The 17,205-nt window shown below is 35.5% G+C and overlaps 3 protein-coding genes across 8 annotated transcripts; all 3 read right to left on the reverse strand.

The window, feature by feature from the left end:
- LOC18610973 (G-box-binding factor 1) lies at positions 28-4,712 on the reverse strand. 6 transcript variants are annotated; one of them, XM_007046938.2, is made up of 12 exons: positions 4,344-4,710; positions 2,956-3,091; positions 2,785-2,832; positions 2,572-2,661; positions 2,383-2,472; positions 2,095-2,252; positions 1,922-1,976; positions 1,720-1,768; positions 1,200-1,408; positions 889-966; positions 640-765; positions 28-377 (listed from the first exon to the last, which is right to left on the reverse strand). In XM_007046938.2, the coding sequence occupies exons 2-12, from the start codon at positions 3,013-3,015 to the stop codon at positions 276-278; spliced, it is 1,065 nt and encodes a 354-aa protein (XP_007047000.1). In that variant the 5' UTR covers positions 3,016-3,091; positions 4,344-4,710; the 3' UTR covers positions 28-275. The 6 variants fall into 6 exon arrangements, with proteins under 6 accessions (XP_007047000.1, XP_017985212.1, XP_017985222.1 ...); XM_007046939.2 differs by having other exon boundaries at positions 282-377; positions 620-765; positions 4,344-4,712; XM_018129723.1 differs by lacking the exon at positions 2,572-2,661.
- Positions 5,400-9,877, reverse strand: LOC18610974 (serine/threonine-protein kinase HT1). The gene is made up of 6 exons (XM_018115828.1): positions 9,427-9,877; positions 7,936-8,068; positions 7,072-7,267; positions 6,324-6,445; positions 6,086-6,241; positions 5,400-5,964 (listed from the first exon to the last, which is right to left on the reverse strand). Exons 1-6 carry the CDS (start codon positions 9,702-9,704, stop codon positions 5,656-5,658), a joined length of 1,194 nt encoding a protein of 397 aa, XP_017971317.1. The 5' UTR covers positions 9,705-9,877; the 3' UTR covers positions 5,400-5,655.
- LOC18610975 (homeobox-leucine zipper protein ATHB-40) lies at positions 12,066-14,025 on the reverse strand. The gene is made up of 3 exons (XM_007046941.2): positions 13,778-14,025; positions 13,348-13,658; positions 12,066-12,435 (listed from the first exon to the last, which is right to left on the reverse strand). The coding sequence occupies exons 1-3, from the start codon at positions 13,872-13,874 to the stop codon at positions 12,214-12,216; spliced, it is 630 nt and encodes a 209-aa protein (XP_007047003.1). The 5' UTR covers positions 13,875-14,025; the 3' UTR covers positions 12,066-12,213.

Consider the following 17,205-nt stretch of genomic DNA (forward strand, 5'->3'; position numbering starts at 1 on the left):
GTATTTTAAATAAATAGTACACGCAAATTTGATCAAAATCTGAATAGTGGCTAAATCAATCTCCAAATATTCTTTCGCCCCAATCAACTATAACAATACAACAACCTTTAACTCTGGTTAAAACTTTTTTCTTTCTTAAATAAACATTACAGTTATAAATGGTTAAGGTATAGATTAGTAAGGAAAACAAATGCCCTATTACTCGACTAAAGCCATGGTAAAAAGAATTCCTGGAGACCAAGAAATTACTGCATGCTATCACTGCTGGTTTACTATTAACTATTCCCCTCACCACCTCGGGACTGAAGAACTGAAGACGGATTGTCTTGTTCGACGTCAGTTAAAGCATCAGGTCCACACATCCGTGTCAACTCGTCCTGTTATAGCAGCAAAATCATATTTGTTGATAACATATTTAAAATCATTCTTAAGAAAGAAGTGATTGCAACGCACTTAATAAATTGATACTAGTATTTTAACAATCACAAAGGTTCCACTCTCCGTCAGTAGAGTGAAGTCAAGGGAAGCAGGTAAGCAAGGTAAGAAGATAGATGAGCATTCATGAAAAGGACGAGACCTCAGGTTCAGTGCCGAGTAAAAGGGGACAGCTGTTCTATACCTTAGACAGCTGTTCTATACCTTAATAGAATTATTTTCCGACGTAAGCTTCTCGCATTCATCAGAAAGCTTCTTTAGTTCATCTCTAAGGTTGCAGTTTTCATTTGCCAAGCTCTCCACCCTGGCTTGTAGCTCTTCACACTCCGCCTAAGGAAACACAAAACACAAGCTACAGATTTTAACCTTCACCCTGAAGCTGTAAAATACTTCATATGCTATTAAAATAAGTTCTAAAACCATTGGTTGAGGAACACATGTAAACCAGACTACCTGCTTGCGTAATCTTGATCTCCTAGCAGACTCCCTATTAGATTGCTTCCTCTTCTGTCTTTTCAACTCACGTTCATCCTGCAAGAACGCACCAATGTAGTTAAAAACACGAAACTGCAGAAGTTTCTTGAAAGCCAAACTGCAAAAGTAAGTCACATCCACAATGCTCTAGTTGCTTAAAAGGATGCACAAAGGACGCAAACAAAGTGACATTAGGGACTAAGGTGGGTTTTAGCAACTCAGAAGCAGAACATCGAATTACAAATGGAGCAAATACTAATAGATGAAAAATCTCCCAGTTAGGCTCATACCTGAATCCACTGGTCTGGCATTACACCTCCAGGAGCAACTGTGGCTACAGCACCAGATGAGTTAGGTCTCATTTTTGCAGCTCCTGCAGCAGCAGCGGATCCGCTCCATAGGTCCATCCCTATATTCAAAGTAGTTGCAGGCATAGAGACTATGGGTTTCCCAGGAACTAAAGCCTGAGATGCCCCAGCAGTGTTACTCTGTGCACTGGCTGGTAACAAGAGCGATTACAATTAGAAAACTATCACATTATATAAAGTGAAAGGTTAACCTACAAAACCAGCCCTAAGCTTATTACCAGAATTACACTTAGCAACTCTTATTTTTTTTCAATTTTCTTACACTTATTCCCTCATCACACTTTTCCGTCCTCCCTATTTATAATATTTCAAGAGGGAGTCAGATTGCGTGTCTGAAACCATACGGAGAAAATTTTTTAGCTCCAAAAAAACCTGAAGCTTGTCTTTTTGGTTTATCCATAGTACAAAAATAGCAGAAATTAGATAAGGAAACTTAATATACCATCTGCAAGCATCTGGTCAAAGCTTCCCTTTTTACCAGCAGCAAGTTCCTAAAGAAAGAAAAAAACGGGCACATATTTATTAGAAGGACAATTCATTGCATTATCATGATGGCCAGTAAACAATGTTGATGAAGGAAAATGAATTTATAAAGTAGGCAGTGCCCTCGATGATAAATCAAATATTGATAATTAGGCGCATACTTGTTGATTATTCTCATCACTTCCATCTGATGTACCTTCACTGCCACTTTCACCGCTGTTAAGAATACGCATGCACAAAAATTGAAGAAATTTTTTTAACCAAATTTCTACGTTGAGAATAAATGTGAGTATTGTGTTAGAAAAAAGGTTGAAACATCATAAGGCTAGCGCACCTTTGAGAGCCACCATCATTTCCAGAGCCTGAAGCCACTTTTCCACTCTCCCCAACCTTGCTTCCTGAAGTTCCCTTGGATTTTTTGGTGGCACCTCGATCCTTTCCATCAGTACCCTTCACTTCATGATCAACATTATTCTGTGCAGAAGTTGGAGTCTGTAGAAAAAATAGAATAGCCACAGTTAGTGACAAGAGGAAGGGCATTTATTTTATCAGTCACTATGAATCAAAAGGAAATACAAATGGGAAAGTGAAAACACATAAAGAAAGTAAATAATAATATTACCGTGGCCATATTAGGATGTGCATAAACACCCCCTGGAGGATATATAGCTGGGTATGGAACTGGGGTGCCGTATGGAGGCATTAAAGGATGCTGAATGAGAACAACAAAAAGGAAAGTAAGAACATTACTCTGATCAAATATTGAAAGAAACAGACTGTTGCATAATGGTGATTTTAAAAGTGGAATCACCTGGCCTCCCCATATATATGGATGTGGAGTTGGAGAAGCAACAGTTGAGGCAAAAAAGGGAGGTGGAGTAGCTCCAGCACCATAATAAGCCTAAACAAGAAGCCCAGCTGTAAGCTTGAATGCTTACTTACAGGGTAACGACTTTTATGAATTTCATAAACAAGACCAACAGTTAAAAAAGAAAATCAAACCCCACGAATTATTTATACAAACCTGGATGGAGCTTGACCAATCAGGATATGAGGGTGTTGTAGGTATTTCCTATAAGCGCAAAGTAGAAATATCAGTAAAACTCATCCACATGTTAGTGGTGAGAGAAAAAGAATGGTATGAGCACATTTTTTGTTCTTTTCTTTGGGTGGGGTGGAGGCAACTATGATAGACCTGAGTTGAAGCTGTAGGTTTGGAAGGCTTGGCAGGTGTGCTCTCCTCTTCTGTTCCCATTATCACGTTGGTAAACCTCTTAAATTCAGCAACTTAGAATCAAACTTGTATATCCTCAACGACTTTTATGAAGCACCTGAGCACCCAATACCAAGAAACCCTAGTATGTCAGAAATGAGAGATCACAAGAAAATTACCTAACAATGTCACAGCTAACAAGGAAATAGAAATAGTATTTGGAATATGCTGAATCAGGTTAAACATTCATTCAGAAACTTCACTTATGAGCCAAAACATGATTCATTGAACATAATCTATATGAATTTCTTTATCAACATATTATCATGAAATGACTTCAAAATAGAAAGATAATACAACTGAACTTCACTCAGTGAGACCATAGACTACAAAACCAATTGCCCAACTTGAAAGCCCCAGGGTTTGCAAGAAAGCATCATATACAAGATGATCCAGCAGACAACAAAACCATCCTGAAAGTATTGTATACAGCCTACACCACTAGCAATAACCTTAATAACCATTTAATGAAGCTAAAATTTCGAAACAAGCTCATTACTTTCCAAGATCTTCTCTCATCTTGGCCAACACTTCTCACAGTAAATAAACAATTCCAAAACCATACCAATCCGGTTAATTTGATCTTCATTGATTCAGTCATATGGAAAACAAAGTGGAGTATCGGACAACAATCCTGGATAAAAGGACAACCTTGAAATAGGAAGGAATTCTTCAATTCCACTATTACCTTCCAAAAAAAAATTCCTTCCCTCCAATTTGTTTCGTACAAAGCATCCAACTTTTTCAACAGTTCCCAAATTAACAAGGGGAAAAAGAACCACAAGAAATTGGCAGTATCTGCTTTGAATAGCCCAAAGCTAAAGCTAGCTAGTCAACACGAATCCCTCTTATTCTTCTCTACAAATTGTAGTAAAACCTAATGTTGACCAGCAATAGACATCTTACAGCTGGAATCCATCCACTTTCTTCCCAGACATGTTTAAGAAAAAAGATCCATAAATTAATTAATTACTAATAAACATGCTAAAGAACTATTTTTTTTCCAAAGATTAACAGCTAATCTCAATCTTCAAGCCTTAACCCACAGGATTCCCCACGGTCATAACATAAGCAAAACTCAACAGAAAAAAGAAACAATTTAACCATGAAGTTCAGAGGAAGAACAAGTAATTATCACTAATCCAACTGCCTGATCGAAATTAAAGCATGATATATAAGATCCTGAAACTAATTCCCTAATGGTTCAACTTCTAAATGCTTTTAAAGTACATATAAAAACAAAATTTAAAAAAAGTAAAATAGGAAAAGAAAAGAGAGAGAGAAAAAACAAAGAAAAAAAAAGGAACGACCTGTTTTCATGGCGTTGAAGAGGCAAGTGAGGTGGAAGTCCAAGTGGAACACTTAATGAAAAGAAAATTAGAAGAGAGATATATTTATATATAAATAAAAAAATATAGCTCTTTTATCGGACGGCTGAGAATTGATGATAGAAGGCAATTTGAAGGCTCAGAAGAGAACACTCGTACGTAAATTAAAAGTACAACGTAAAGAGGAAGAAAAACTGTTTTGTTCTGATCTGGTGTGGTCGTTTACTATAGGTTCAAGTTGTGGAGCAAATAGCGAAAATCCAGAGAGGCAGGAAAGGGGAAGGAAAGAGAGAGAGAAAGGGAAATAGTTAGGGTTTCGCGGGTGACACGTGCGAAGGAAGAGGAAGACAGCTGGGAATGTTTAACTGGATTAGGTTTATGACACAGCATCGAACGGATGATTCATCATTTTATTTGACTCATTAGTTGGGAGAAATTGTCGGAAACTACGCCGTTCTGTCTCTCTTTTCTGGGGGTTTTGAGGTTGTTTTTGTTTTTGTGTTCGGTTCCGTTTTCGTACGGTTATTATCCATTTGGGCTTGTGTGGCTTCCACGTCACTGGAATATTATCCGTTAGTTTTTGCCTGTGGAAAGTGGGATCCCCCAATCAAATGAGCTCTTTTGACCCGATTGGCTTAGAGCCATGGGCTTTGAATGCTTTATCGTGTAATCTAATTGGACTTTGGTTGTTGTTGATGGGCATAGCTAAGTGCTGACATGGCCCACCAGATCCCTGAACCAGGTCTTTGAAATGGAAACGAGTTGGACTTAGTTTACTAGGCCACTTGCTCTATTTTTTTTTTCACTTAATTTTTTTTATTGGAGATATATACACTTACCATTTTAATTTATTTTTTTCTAATTTAGTCTGATTGGGAAAAAAAATTCAAATTTAATTTTTTAAATAAAAGATACATGCACTTATGATTCGAACCTAATTTTTTTAGTAAGACATATATGCACTTATTATTGAATCAAATGTATAGATACACTCAAACAAGATTAGGATTAAAATAAAACAAACAATAATTATAATTACTTAAATAGGGATTAAGACATTAAATAGTCAAAAGACTACTATGAGTTTATAAAAGCTTTATTTTCCTTTCTTGTTTTTCCTTATCTTTGTATTCTGAGCTGTTTCTGATGTCTTATATAGGCATGGATGTCCAAATTGACAGTCTTTGTAAAGTCTATCTTCATCAAAAAGGAGAGAAATATAATCAGCCATGTACAATTTTACATTACTCTCATCCGTTTAAGAACTGAAAACATGATCCACCATCCCACCTGATCAATCTGATAAGCAGTCATCAAAGCAGCTGAAGAATGTAGAAGAAGTCTTCTGTTTCTTTCCCTTGTCATCAGCCTTGTTGGGAACATGGCCAGCATCAATGGAATCTTCCTGTACATGGCTTTCCGAATAATCCATTGAAACTATCTTGGGAGGTGTGGTCTCTGTTGAGCATAAGTTCTGAAGGAAGTTTGTGAGAGAGCCAGTGATTTCCTTGAATTCTGGTCGGATCTTCGGGTCCTCTGCCCAACAGGACTGCAGCAGAGATACAATATCTCCTGGAAGACTTTCCACACTAGGCCTTTCATTCTGGAAGTTAGAAGAGTGATATCAGTAGAAATCATGAAAGTTTCAGAAAGTAATGGCATGGAAATCAGCAAGTGATTAGAAGGTTTATGTTTTTCAGGTTATTGAAAAAAATTCAGCTTACTTTTGCCGCTGCATATGCCACTGTTACATTGTCCCTTCCTTTAAATGGAGCTTTGTTTGTCAGCAACTCCCACAGAACAATTGAGAAGCTGTACACATCCACCTTGTGGTCATAGTGTTTCTTTGCTCCTACTGGAAGTGGATCTCTGCTGTATAACTAATTCAGAGAAAGATAGAGTTAGACATAATAGGCAGATATGCAGCTGCAAGATATTTTTTAAGCAGTAAAGGAAAAGCACCTCCGGAGCCATCCACCGGTAAGTACCAGCCTCACAAGTCATTCCACCCATTGCTTCCTCTCTAGCTAGCCCAAAGTCAGCCAACTTAATTTGCATTCTATCCTCTGTGAGAAGTAAATTGCCTGACATAATTGCAAATGTATGTAAGAAGCAGATTATCTGCTGGCATAATATTTTCTCTAGTGCTCAGTGTTGCAAAGCTTAGATACTGCATTGTGTAAATGCTTAGTATCAGCTTCTAAAATGCTTCGGAACTTTGATGCATCTCATTCATTGAAGAAAAAGTGAAAACTTTCCATCTCACTACAACTTTGTAATTTGTTTGGCTCAACTTGGCATTATTGCAAAGTCAGCTTATGTTACTGAGACTCGGAGGTGAGTGTCGGATACAGGTACGCGTTGGACACGGATACATTCAATTTTTTCTAAGCTTTTCCATATTTTTGGGGAATTGGACCTCCATACCTACGTAGGTCCTACCTGTGTCTGTCAAATACATCGGACATGGGTACTTCATGGAAAATGAAAAGTCAGAGCAACATAACACTTCTTCCTAAAAAATGAAAAGTGGGAGCAACATAAGACTAATCTATTTTTGTTATGAATATTCATTATATCTTGTGTCACAATCACCACAAGCAAGAAAAGGCATGTGCTTCCAAACTGAGATTAATGACACCATGCATATTGTCGACGGTTTAACACATTAAAGCAACCACAATATTGAGATAAAAAGAGAATGAATTACTGGGCTTCAAGTCACGATGAATAATGCCATTGGCATGCAAGTATTCCATAGCTCGAGAAATATCCAATGCAAGACTTATTGAAAGCTTCAGATCTAGACGCTTTGGGCGTACGCTCCACAAATACTTCTGAAGTGTTTCACCTTTCATGAGTTCAGTAACTATCATCATAGTTGGCTCCACAGAAGCACCAATAAACTGCTTCAGCAAAACAGATCGGAATTAGAAGGACAAGGTGACTAATCAAGATGCAGATATGAATGCCAACTCCTAGAAGAATAATGGAAGGAAAAATATCCAAAAATGACTTCATCAGAAATTTGTCTCATCCAGATCTCTATTAAGTACGAAGCAATTTCAATGCTATAAGCAGTTTAAAAAGCATTTGAACAATGGATTCGAAGGCAATATTGAACTAAACTGCACTTAGATTTCATGCCAATTCCTTAAAGATGTCTTTTCAATATAAGCACATGTTTCCAGTGAGTACAACTTTATAGATAGGATAATTAGAACTTTTAGATATGGAAAATGAGATTTCACGATACTGTGCACAACTAGAGCGTACCCTTTTTCCCTTTCACACCATTATATAGAGTGCAAAATGAACTTCTTCCATAGATGGTTATATTATTGACTATCAAGGAAAGAGTATCCTCACACCAAATCCAACAACTTAGTTTTGTTTATATAGCCTGTTGGCAGGCTGGCTAGTGAGGAAGATAGGGGAATATACAATGGAACAAGACTACATTATGCCTTAATCACCCATTGCCTGCTGTCAGTAACTCAAAATGAAAGAGAGTGAAGGTGGAAAGGTAAAATTAGATTCACTATTTGGTCTTAAAGCAAATGAAGTAGAGTACCTTTACAACATTTTCATGGTTCATCCTAGACAACAGTAAAACCTCCCTCTGAAATCTCTCTTTATGGTCACGAGTTACAGCTGATGTATTACTTGGCTGAATGATCTTCACTGCGACTGGTTTGAGTTTGTAGCTGGAATGAAGTCAAGTAACCATCAGTGTCATCATTCTAAATCATTTGTTGACAGAACAAAGTACGTTGAAATTTTATTGCAATGGTTATAGCTTTATAGGAGATCTGTAACAGCATATAAGGAGTAAGCATATGATCAAATTTGCACAATGCGAAGATAATATCAGAGAATTAGTAAGCATGACAACAAATGTTTGTTCATATGGGGAACAATTTATTTTTAGCCTTCTTTTTGCCTTACATTACTGCCAAATACAAAGCAACAAAAAATTTATTTACCACATACATCCATAACAGAGAGGGTTGTTTTCCCAAAACAAGATCAGAATAAGATAGTGTAGAATGAGTTCAACTTATCGAGTTTGACAGAAAACATAAACCTGCTAAAATATTAATGATATATGACAGATGTTTAATTTGATAGAAATTTGACAAAAAAAAATGTCCTGTCAACGAGCAATCATAAATAATCTCAAATCCATCTGATGACGAATCCTTTAACTGTCAATTATGCTACTAAAGAAAAGAGCACCACGGTCCGAATTCCACGTGGTGCTACCAGCTAATGCAGTTAGATCCTAAATAATTCCTCTCATCACTAAATCTTCATCAATCTAATCTCAAGCACAACATTTGGCAGTGCATATAAATATTTAAATCACACCGGCCATACCAAATCAATGTTGATATGCCACATATATAGAAACAAGCACCAACGGTTAGCTAACTAGTAATTTAACTCATCCAAATTCAATGGAATTTCAAAATCAGTCAATCATAGTTCCAAATAAAATACCTAAATAACCAACAGAACAGTCTTATATCACTACTTCTTTCTATCAATGTGACATCAACCGCATAATTCTTCACAAATTCAGCATACAAGGAATCACGAGTCCACTTACTCAGCAATTTCTATTGAAGAACTCAAAGAAGCCCCAAAAAGGAGATAAATCTTTCTTCTTGAACAAAACATGGTAATTAACACTCCACATCAACAAATAAGATGTAGCACCTTACAGACCCAAACTAAAAGGAATCCATATACCATATCAAAAAGAACCCAATTTTTTCTCAAAATATATTATCAAAATTGCACCAATATCAGCATTAACCACCTTGTAAACCAACCCTTACAAAATCCTAGAAGATTTTCTCAGTACGATAACACAGAATTCAAATGCCATAAAAATGAAACCATAATTCAATTCAAATCAAGCAACCCAACAAAAACCAAAAAGAGCATGAAAATCCACAACATGCAGACAATGTGATTAACCTAATCAACCCAATATCAAGAAAACCAAACATAAAACACCCAAAAAAAAAGCATAAAAACACTTAAAGAAGGAACTCACAATCCTTCATGAACGGTAGAGTAAGAGCCTTCACCGATCATTTTGTCAAGCAAAACAAGACGAGGATCAATCAACAAGCTTCGATCAATCTGGAACGCAAAGCTGTTATCAATATCATCTTCTTCATCTTCCGCGTCATCACAGAAAGTTGACGTCAGCTTACTAATTGTGTTGCCAATGTTTTGAAGAGAATAAGGTGAAGACAATTCGAACAAGTCATCCTCTTCACGTCCATCCATTTCTGAACCTCCCTTGTCTTTGTAGTTTCCTTGCTGCATTACACAGTAAAGACAGGGCTGGCAAAAGGGTTCTCTTGTGGACCAAAAAAGAGGTCTCGGGGTTTTTGGAGTGGGTTTTAAATATGAGAGTTTGGGAGAGAAACGAGAGGGAAACTATGGAAAGTTTTTGTTCTCTCTCTCTTTATTTTTAATTTCTTGGTTGTAGCACACTGAAGGTCCATGAAGGCTTTTGCATATGCATTTATGTGGCAAATTTGCAGGTGTAGACTAATGTGGTGATTTGCTTTAATTGTCATTGATTGGAGAGTGGGAATGGTGGAGGTTACAAATAGAATATAGACTTTGATAAACATGGAAATGATTATGAGGACAATGGAAGTTTTGGAGTTTGTACTCCAACATTAATTTTGGCAATCAAGGATAAATAAATGCCTTATATATTTGATGATGATTCCCTTTGCACATGACTTGGACTAAATTAAAAAAAAAAAGTGAGGGATTTTTTCTTAATTTATGTATTTTGTTGATTGACTTGCTCTCAATTTATTAATCTAGCTGCTAATTCAGCTTAATCTCACATGCATTTGCCCATGTGTCAAAGCTCATCAATAAAAAGAGCAAATTATTAGTATTTTTTAAAAATTAAAGTAGATTATGATGGAGGGTTAACCCATCCAATTTATAAAATTAAGCAAGCAAATGGGGTTTAGAGTTAAAAGTTTATAAAATCATCATCACTTAATTTTTTTAGCTATGGACAACTTAAAACAACCAAGAGCTATTCAAAGCAAATAGGATAATTAATTAACTTGTCCCATCAAAGGAAAAAAAAATGATAATGACTTCAAAAATAATACTAGCAACAAAATAGAAAAATTCCCAAAACGAGTGTCATTGTTTTGGTCCAAAAATAAATATATAATGGTTTAAAATGTAAGGTAAATTATTGTGGAATAACAACCATTAGAAAGGGCTAGGTCCACTATTAATGGAAAACCACCAATACTGCCAAACATTATCAAGGTGCAATAAATTCTACAAAGAAGCAGCTTTCAATGTCAGGAGTTCAACTTTTTAGACTACAAACTTCTATCATTGAAACTGGATGAAATCAACTTCTGTACTTGGGTTAAGCTTATAGTTTCATTTATATGCTTTTACGTGTTTATAATTGATGCAGGGTTTAGTATATAATATTTATATAGTACCACTTAATCAATTCATAATATTCAAAATAATAAATGTATTAGAAAAATAAGAGTTTATTTGATTTTTTTTAACAGTTCAGGAAGTTTTTTCAAGTATTATGTATTTTTATTTTTAATAGTGGAATGGAAAAAGTTACATTAATTCTTAAAATTTTTACAAATTAAAAAGTACAAAAATGAGATTAAATTATTAGTAATTGAAGCCTTATCTATTATTGCCTTTTGGGCTTTGAACTGCATTTGGCATAACACCAAGGCTTGAGCCCAACATTCCGCAGTTGGAATTGTTGAAAAATGTAGGTTGCATTTCATGACCATGTATGTAGCCTTATTTGAGACTTTTGGTTAATTTTCCAGGGCATTCACAGCTTTGACCAGTTACCGTAAGCTGCAAGTCCTGGCGTGTCACGCAACGACATGGCCAAGACCACCGTGTCCCATATTCTTGAATGGGATGAATTCTCCTTGTCCCTCGTCAGTGGACAAAGAAAGGTCACCCAAAGAGTGAGTCAAGATCATATCGATCATCCATCTTTATCTATTATCCTTTGGAAAACCTTGTGCTTCAATATCGTAAAGATTCCCTTTGTTACTTCATTTTGTTTTTTCTTTTGTTTCCTTTTATCAACAAACAAATCATGACTCATAATCTTTTTCATCGTCATAATCTTGCTATAAATAAACGTATGGTCTGCTTTTCTTTTTGGGTGTTCATCGTTTTGTGTTGGGTTGCGATATATGATGGGGCCTGAGGAGGGGAGGAATATATGTTTCCAAACTTTATGGGGGAGATGAATGTCTTCTTATCCTCCCTTGGCGTTTGTTAGAATCTACATCCTAATGTTTGGGTTTGGTGCATTGCATCTTCACTTTCTTGCTTTATCAAATTACCCTACAAAATTTTCTTGGATCAGTGCATGAATTGACCACTTTTCCGAGCTAAAACCCACCAAGCTAATTAAAAAAAATATATTATGCTTGCTTTAGTAATTTTCCAAAAGTTTAAGTTGTCATCTTATCTATATAAACTAAGTGTTTTTTTAGGTTGAAAATTATGAATGTATTTTCTTTTTATTAGGCGAAATTTGTGGTTACGTAGTTTGACATCTTACCATAATTATATAATTATTTAAAAAGAGTTAAAGACTTTATCTACTTCAATACTCTCTATCATTTTAATGAAAAGGGCAAGTTAAATGGTAGTAGTTAATTAATAACATTTCTAAATTTCGAGTTCCGGTCAACATTAAAACACTGCATGGGGGAAAGATAATTAAGGATTATAATTACATTCGATGTCATTATCTACACATACTAAAATTGCACTAGCTAGTTTACATTCACAGATTCATCCAGTACTCCATGCCATGGATATAACTGTTTTCTGGCATGTAGAAAACATCATCATATCCTTCAACTCCAAATTCCCCGAGGAAAGGTGGATCCATGGCTTCCATCGACAAAGATGAGCTTGGACTGTTACTCGAAACCCCATCCACTCGTTCTGCCAACCGTTGGATTTCTTTCTCTGCCTCGCAAAGTTGCCCCTTAAGCTTGAGAACCTACAATTACACATGTGATCGATGAGTTGATATCAAGACTCTATTAATCTATCTATGGGTTAAAGACAGCACATGCTCAACTGTTCATCTATTTATTGGGAAGAAGACATGGGATTCTTCAATGCGGAGTTTGTGTATGGGAAATATACGCACAAAGGGTGAGCAGTTTCCCACGTGGGAAGAAGTGCAAATTTTTGCTGTTCCCGCAAGTGGGCCTTGGCTAAGCCCAAAGCCAGCCACCTTAAAACAAGACCGTACGGACCCCTTATGGATTGGGAAAAAAAAAAAATTTAGTACCTTTTGTTGTCTAATGAGGTGGCAGTTTGCTGTTCCTTGTCAATTTTTTGCCCGCTTTTTGTCACAATTTTATTTTTTTTAAATGGCCAAACCCAACATCATGGCATGGCTTTCTTCGAGCCCAGAGCTCATGCACGTTCTAATATGGTGGGTCACCTTGTCTTTATCAAAGGATAAAGATTAGAGAAGATCATAGGGCAGTTGCCTAATTGGCTTGATCTTTGAAAACGTTCACAAAATAAGGAAGGTAAGCTCCCACCACCCTGTTTTTGTTTAATAAATTAAATAATTTCATGTTGAAGAAAAAAAAAAAGCTGTTTAAAGGTATATGTCAACTGGGAAAAAAGAAAACATGTTTTGTCTCCGTGAGACCCTGAGATATAACATGTCTCACAAGAGAACAACCTGATATTATTATTAGCTTCTGTTTGGTTCCTGAGAAACTAGAAAAAAATAACCAAAGGAAAAATGGTAAAATTCAGGAAGATAAGAAAACTTTGATTGAGAAAGGGTTTGTAACTTTGTATATATATAATCATGTCATTAAAATGGTTTTTTCAGCTGAATATGAAACTAAAACAAGTGAGAGTATGGAAGAGAGAAAGAGAGAGATACCTCGGATTCAAGGTGGCATTTATCCAGAACAGCGCCTTCATGGACTGTCTTCAACTTGTTGTACTCCTCCTCGAGCTTCTTGTTCTTCCAACGAGCTCTTCGGTTTTGGAACCAAACAGCTACTTGGCGAGGGTCAAGTCCCAGGTCTGAAGCAAGCCGGTCTTTTCTTTCAGACTCGAGTTTATGTTCATCACTGAAATTATGTTCGAGAAGGTTAACTTGTTCCTGGCTAAGCTTCCTCTTTTTGGCCCCCGCCAGGCTGTTTTCTCCTCCCTTGTTCTTCTTCCGCCGGCGTCGAGGCTTTGATTCCCCTGTTCAGATTATCAAAAAAAAAAAAAAAAGCTTGAGTCAAGCAGAAGAGAAAAAACATGCAAAGCCAAACTTGGAAAAGAATAGTTTTCTCTTCTGTATTAAGTTTTACTACACAAACCTTGATGTGGTGCGATTTGAGTATATACACCAGGGTACATTTGGGAGATAAGAGCCATGTGATCTTCAAGCTCATTCATTTGGATTGAACTTGTCATCCTTTGATAATCTCCTCTCTCTCTCTCTCTCTTTTCTCTTTCTATCTTTCTTCTTCTTCTTCTTCTTTTTTTTTTTTTTTTTTTTTGAGAGGGCTTGGTTTCTTTTCTCTCTTAAGTTTACTAATGCTGATCTCTGCTGAAGAAGTGGAGGTGCTAGGAAGTAACGTTCTTTATTTATAGGGTTGAGTAGGACTTAAGCAGTTGTTTGTTTACCTTAAGACCCTATGAAAGATTGGACTTCATTGTCTCATGAATAACAACAATGCCATTGCTGTGTTACAATTGGCATATTAATGAGAGACGAAAGGAAGTGTCACATCTAAATTGTATGATTGAACTAGCTCGGACCAAGTTAATGTATGGGCAAAGTTTTGCATATGCATATTTTTGTTAGTTTTCACCCTCCCCCTCTCCCCTCAATCCTAGCTTCTAGTAATTATCTAGTAAAATTATGTCAAACCATATGCTCTGGCCCCCCAAAGTGGATTGATCTAGTTGGTAAGAAAATCCCAAAATGTGCACAATATATCCTTACGAATTAAAAGGGTGGCAAGAAGATGAAGCAAAAGATTATGAAAGTTTTCATAACTTTACAAGAGAAATAAAAGAATGATACCATGAAATCTACATTTTGTAATCTCATTTCCTTATGAGGTCTTTAATTTTGACATCCCCTAGACGAACCTAGGCTTAGATTAGGCTTTCCTAATTAGGTAATTAAGAGAAAAGGAGAGGGGTTATTGTGGTGGTGAGCCAAGGAAGAAACAGTTTAGTATGTGGAAAAAATTTTAAAGGGTTTGGGATCCCAAACCTGACCACCTCGAAGTCAATAAACAATGTGGTACGGTTGGCCTCTGGATTTGGACATGCAAGTCACCTTTGTTGTCCAATTAGGTGGCATTCACCTCTCTCAATGTCTACTACAGCCAAGCCATATCCATTGGCTAATTAGCCAATAGCCATGGCTTTTCACCATAGCTCATTCGTGGCTCGAGATGAGTGTAAAAAAATGGTATTTATATATATATGCGAGCTGCGTGGAAGAACCTCGATCTTTTAATAATCTTAAACTAGGAAAGAATATTAAGGTTGTTAGAGAAATCTTTAAGGCCACTAGATATGTCGTCATTGTTGACGTCTTGTTTACCACCTTAAGACCCCGCTCTCTCCCCCTCTTTCCTTTTGGGAAGTGATCATTTCAATGCATTTCCATTTGAAAATTGGATAATGTTTGCTACATTTCCAGCATTTCACGAGAGTTTTCTCTAGATTTCAAGAGAAAAATATAGGGGAAAGGGGGAATTTGGATGATAATTATTTATAATTAAAAACAAAGGAACTGCTGGTGTATATATAATAGAATGTGTATATATTATGACAACTTCAATTATTCTTATTTTCACTAGCATGAGTAAATTATTATTCATTTAAATTATTAATTAATTACCTTAAGAATCAAAGTTTCTTTAATTTAAATTAAAGAATAATCTTATTCGGTTTCAGTGAAAACAAAACTTATATTTTTTATGAAAATTGTAAAAATTATATATACAGATATGATGAAATCATCAGACAATTAACTTCAAGAAAATTTTAAAGATTAGGTGATGAAAAGAAGAAAAGCAATTCAGTGCATTGGAATTTTTTTTTCAAAAGGTATAAGTATTGATTTCTTTACTTAAGTTGATTATAAAAAACTATGAAAAATGGTAGTGGAGCAGAGTAACACACAGAGGGACACAGCAGTCACCTTTTGCGTTTATCTGCTTATATGAATATGTAAGGAACTATCTCAGTTATGTTTGAGATCCAATCGGTAATTAATTTATTAGAAAATTAGTTAACATAAAGGAGAAAGGAATTAACTAGAAACATTGATAATTCTATACTACATTAATTATGTCTCAGTTTTGATGTGATAACTTAAAGATATAGAAAATTACTAAGTTGATCATATATTTAAAGTAGAGTTCAACAAATTTTCCAATGAGTACAAGAATGTGCAAAACAAAATGCATAAACATTTGAAGTTTAAATGAAAAAGGGTACTGTTTTTCAATAAGTACTTGAATATATAACTTGGAAATACCGACGTGCATTATTTAAAAAAAGCCATAAATTTTCATGGAAAACTCTAGTACACAAATAATTTGTCATATACATGAGTACTAATTCATCTCAAATAAAAAAGTGACATGTAAATCTTAAAAATACATGCGAGTGCATTTATCTTACACAGATGTGATTACATTATATATATATATAATGAAAATAAATATTTCAAAAGAACTTAATATAAAATGATTAATTTTCATATGAAATTTTCAAATAAAAAGTTACGGAATTATAATACACATTTTTATCATAATTAAAAATTATACATTCACAACTCGAGAAAGCAAAAATTTGTATATATGGGTCATAATTGAACATTGAAAAAGTGGAGGGTTTTGTAATTTTAGGCCCTAGCATTGAAAAAGATTCTATTTTAGTGGACTTTGTTGACAAAGTCGTCCGAAGTCTGGATAGTGGAGTGTACTTACAAATTGTTAAACACTACCCCTAGTATCTTCCGTTTACCATTTGTGTTAGCTTCATTTCTATTATATTTGGTATATGTACAATTTTGGGGTTCGTCAAAAAGCCCTCAAAAAGATAATAGTAATGGTAAAATAGCTCAACAATCCTTGGTTTATGCATCGGTAGTAGTTATTAAGGTCAAGCACATGTAGGGGGGTTTTGGAAGAATTCATCTTTCACTCAATTTTTGTATATAGAATTGCAAAGTTTTTGCTGTGTTGCAGTATAAAGAAACAAAGATAAAAGGACGGAAGAAATGGAGTTTCTCAACCATGACCAGACAAATATTTTTTTGTTTGACGAATAATAGCTGCTTGTTTCCGTTATCTCTTTATCATCGAGGCACCTTTTTAGGGTTAAGTGAACCATGGACGAAGAACTGTTGCAAACTTTTTCCTTGATTTCTGCACACCCCAACAACAATAGTCGCTGTCCTAACCTTTGAATTTCTTTTCTTTTCTTTTCCTTTTAGTAATTTATTTTCAGACAACTTTATAAATGCAGAGATGACTTGGTTAGGAGGGATACACGTGCCCCATGGCTCCCATACTAAAATAACTTTCCGGGAATATTCGAGTGGAGACAAGAAGGACACGACCACTTTGTGTCTTCTGTCCCTGAAAAAGTTTCATACTTTTATGTCTTGAAATGAGATATTGATATGAGCCAGATGGAATTGCCCCAAAAAAAAAATTTGAAGGGACTTGAGGGAACATAAAAAAACAAGGTCTTCTCTTTTCTTTCTTTCTTT

The sequence above is a fragment of the Theobroma cacao genome, chromosome 1 (assembly GCF_000208745.1).
Source record: "Theobroma cacao cultivar B97-61/B2 chromosome 1, Criollo_cocoa_genome_V2, whole genome shotgun sequence".
NCBI lineage: Eukaryota > Viridiplantae > Streptophyta > Magnoliopsida > Malvales > Malvaceae > Theobroma > Theobroma cacao.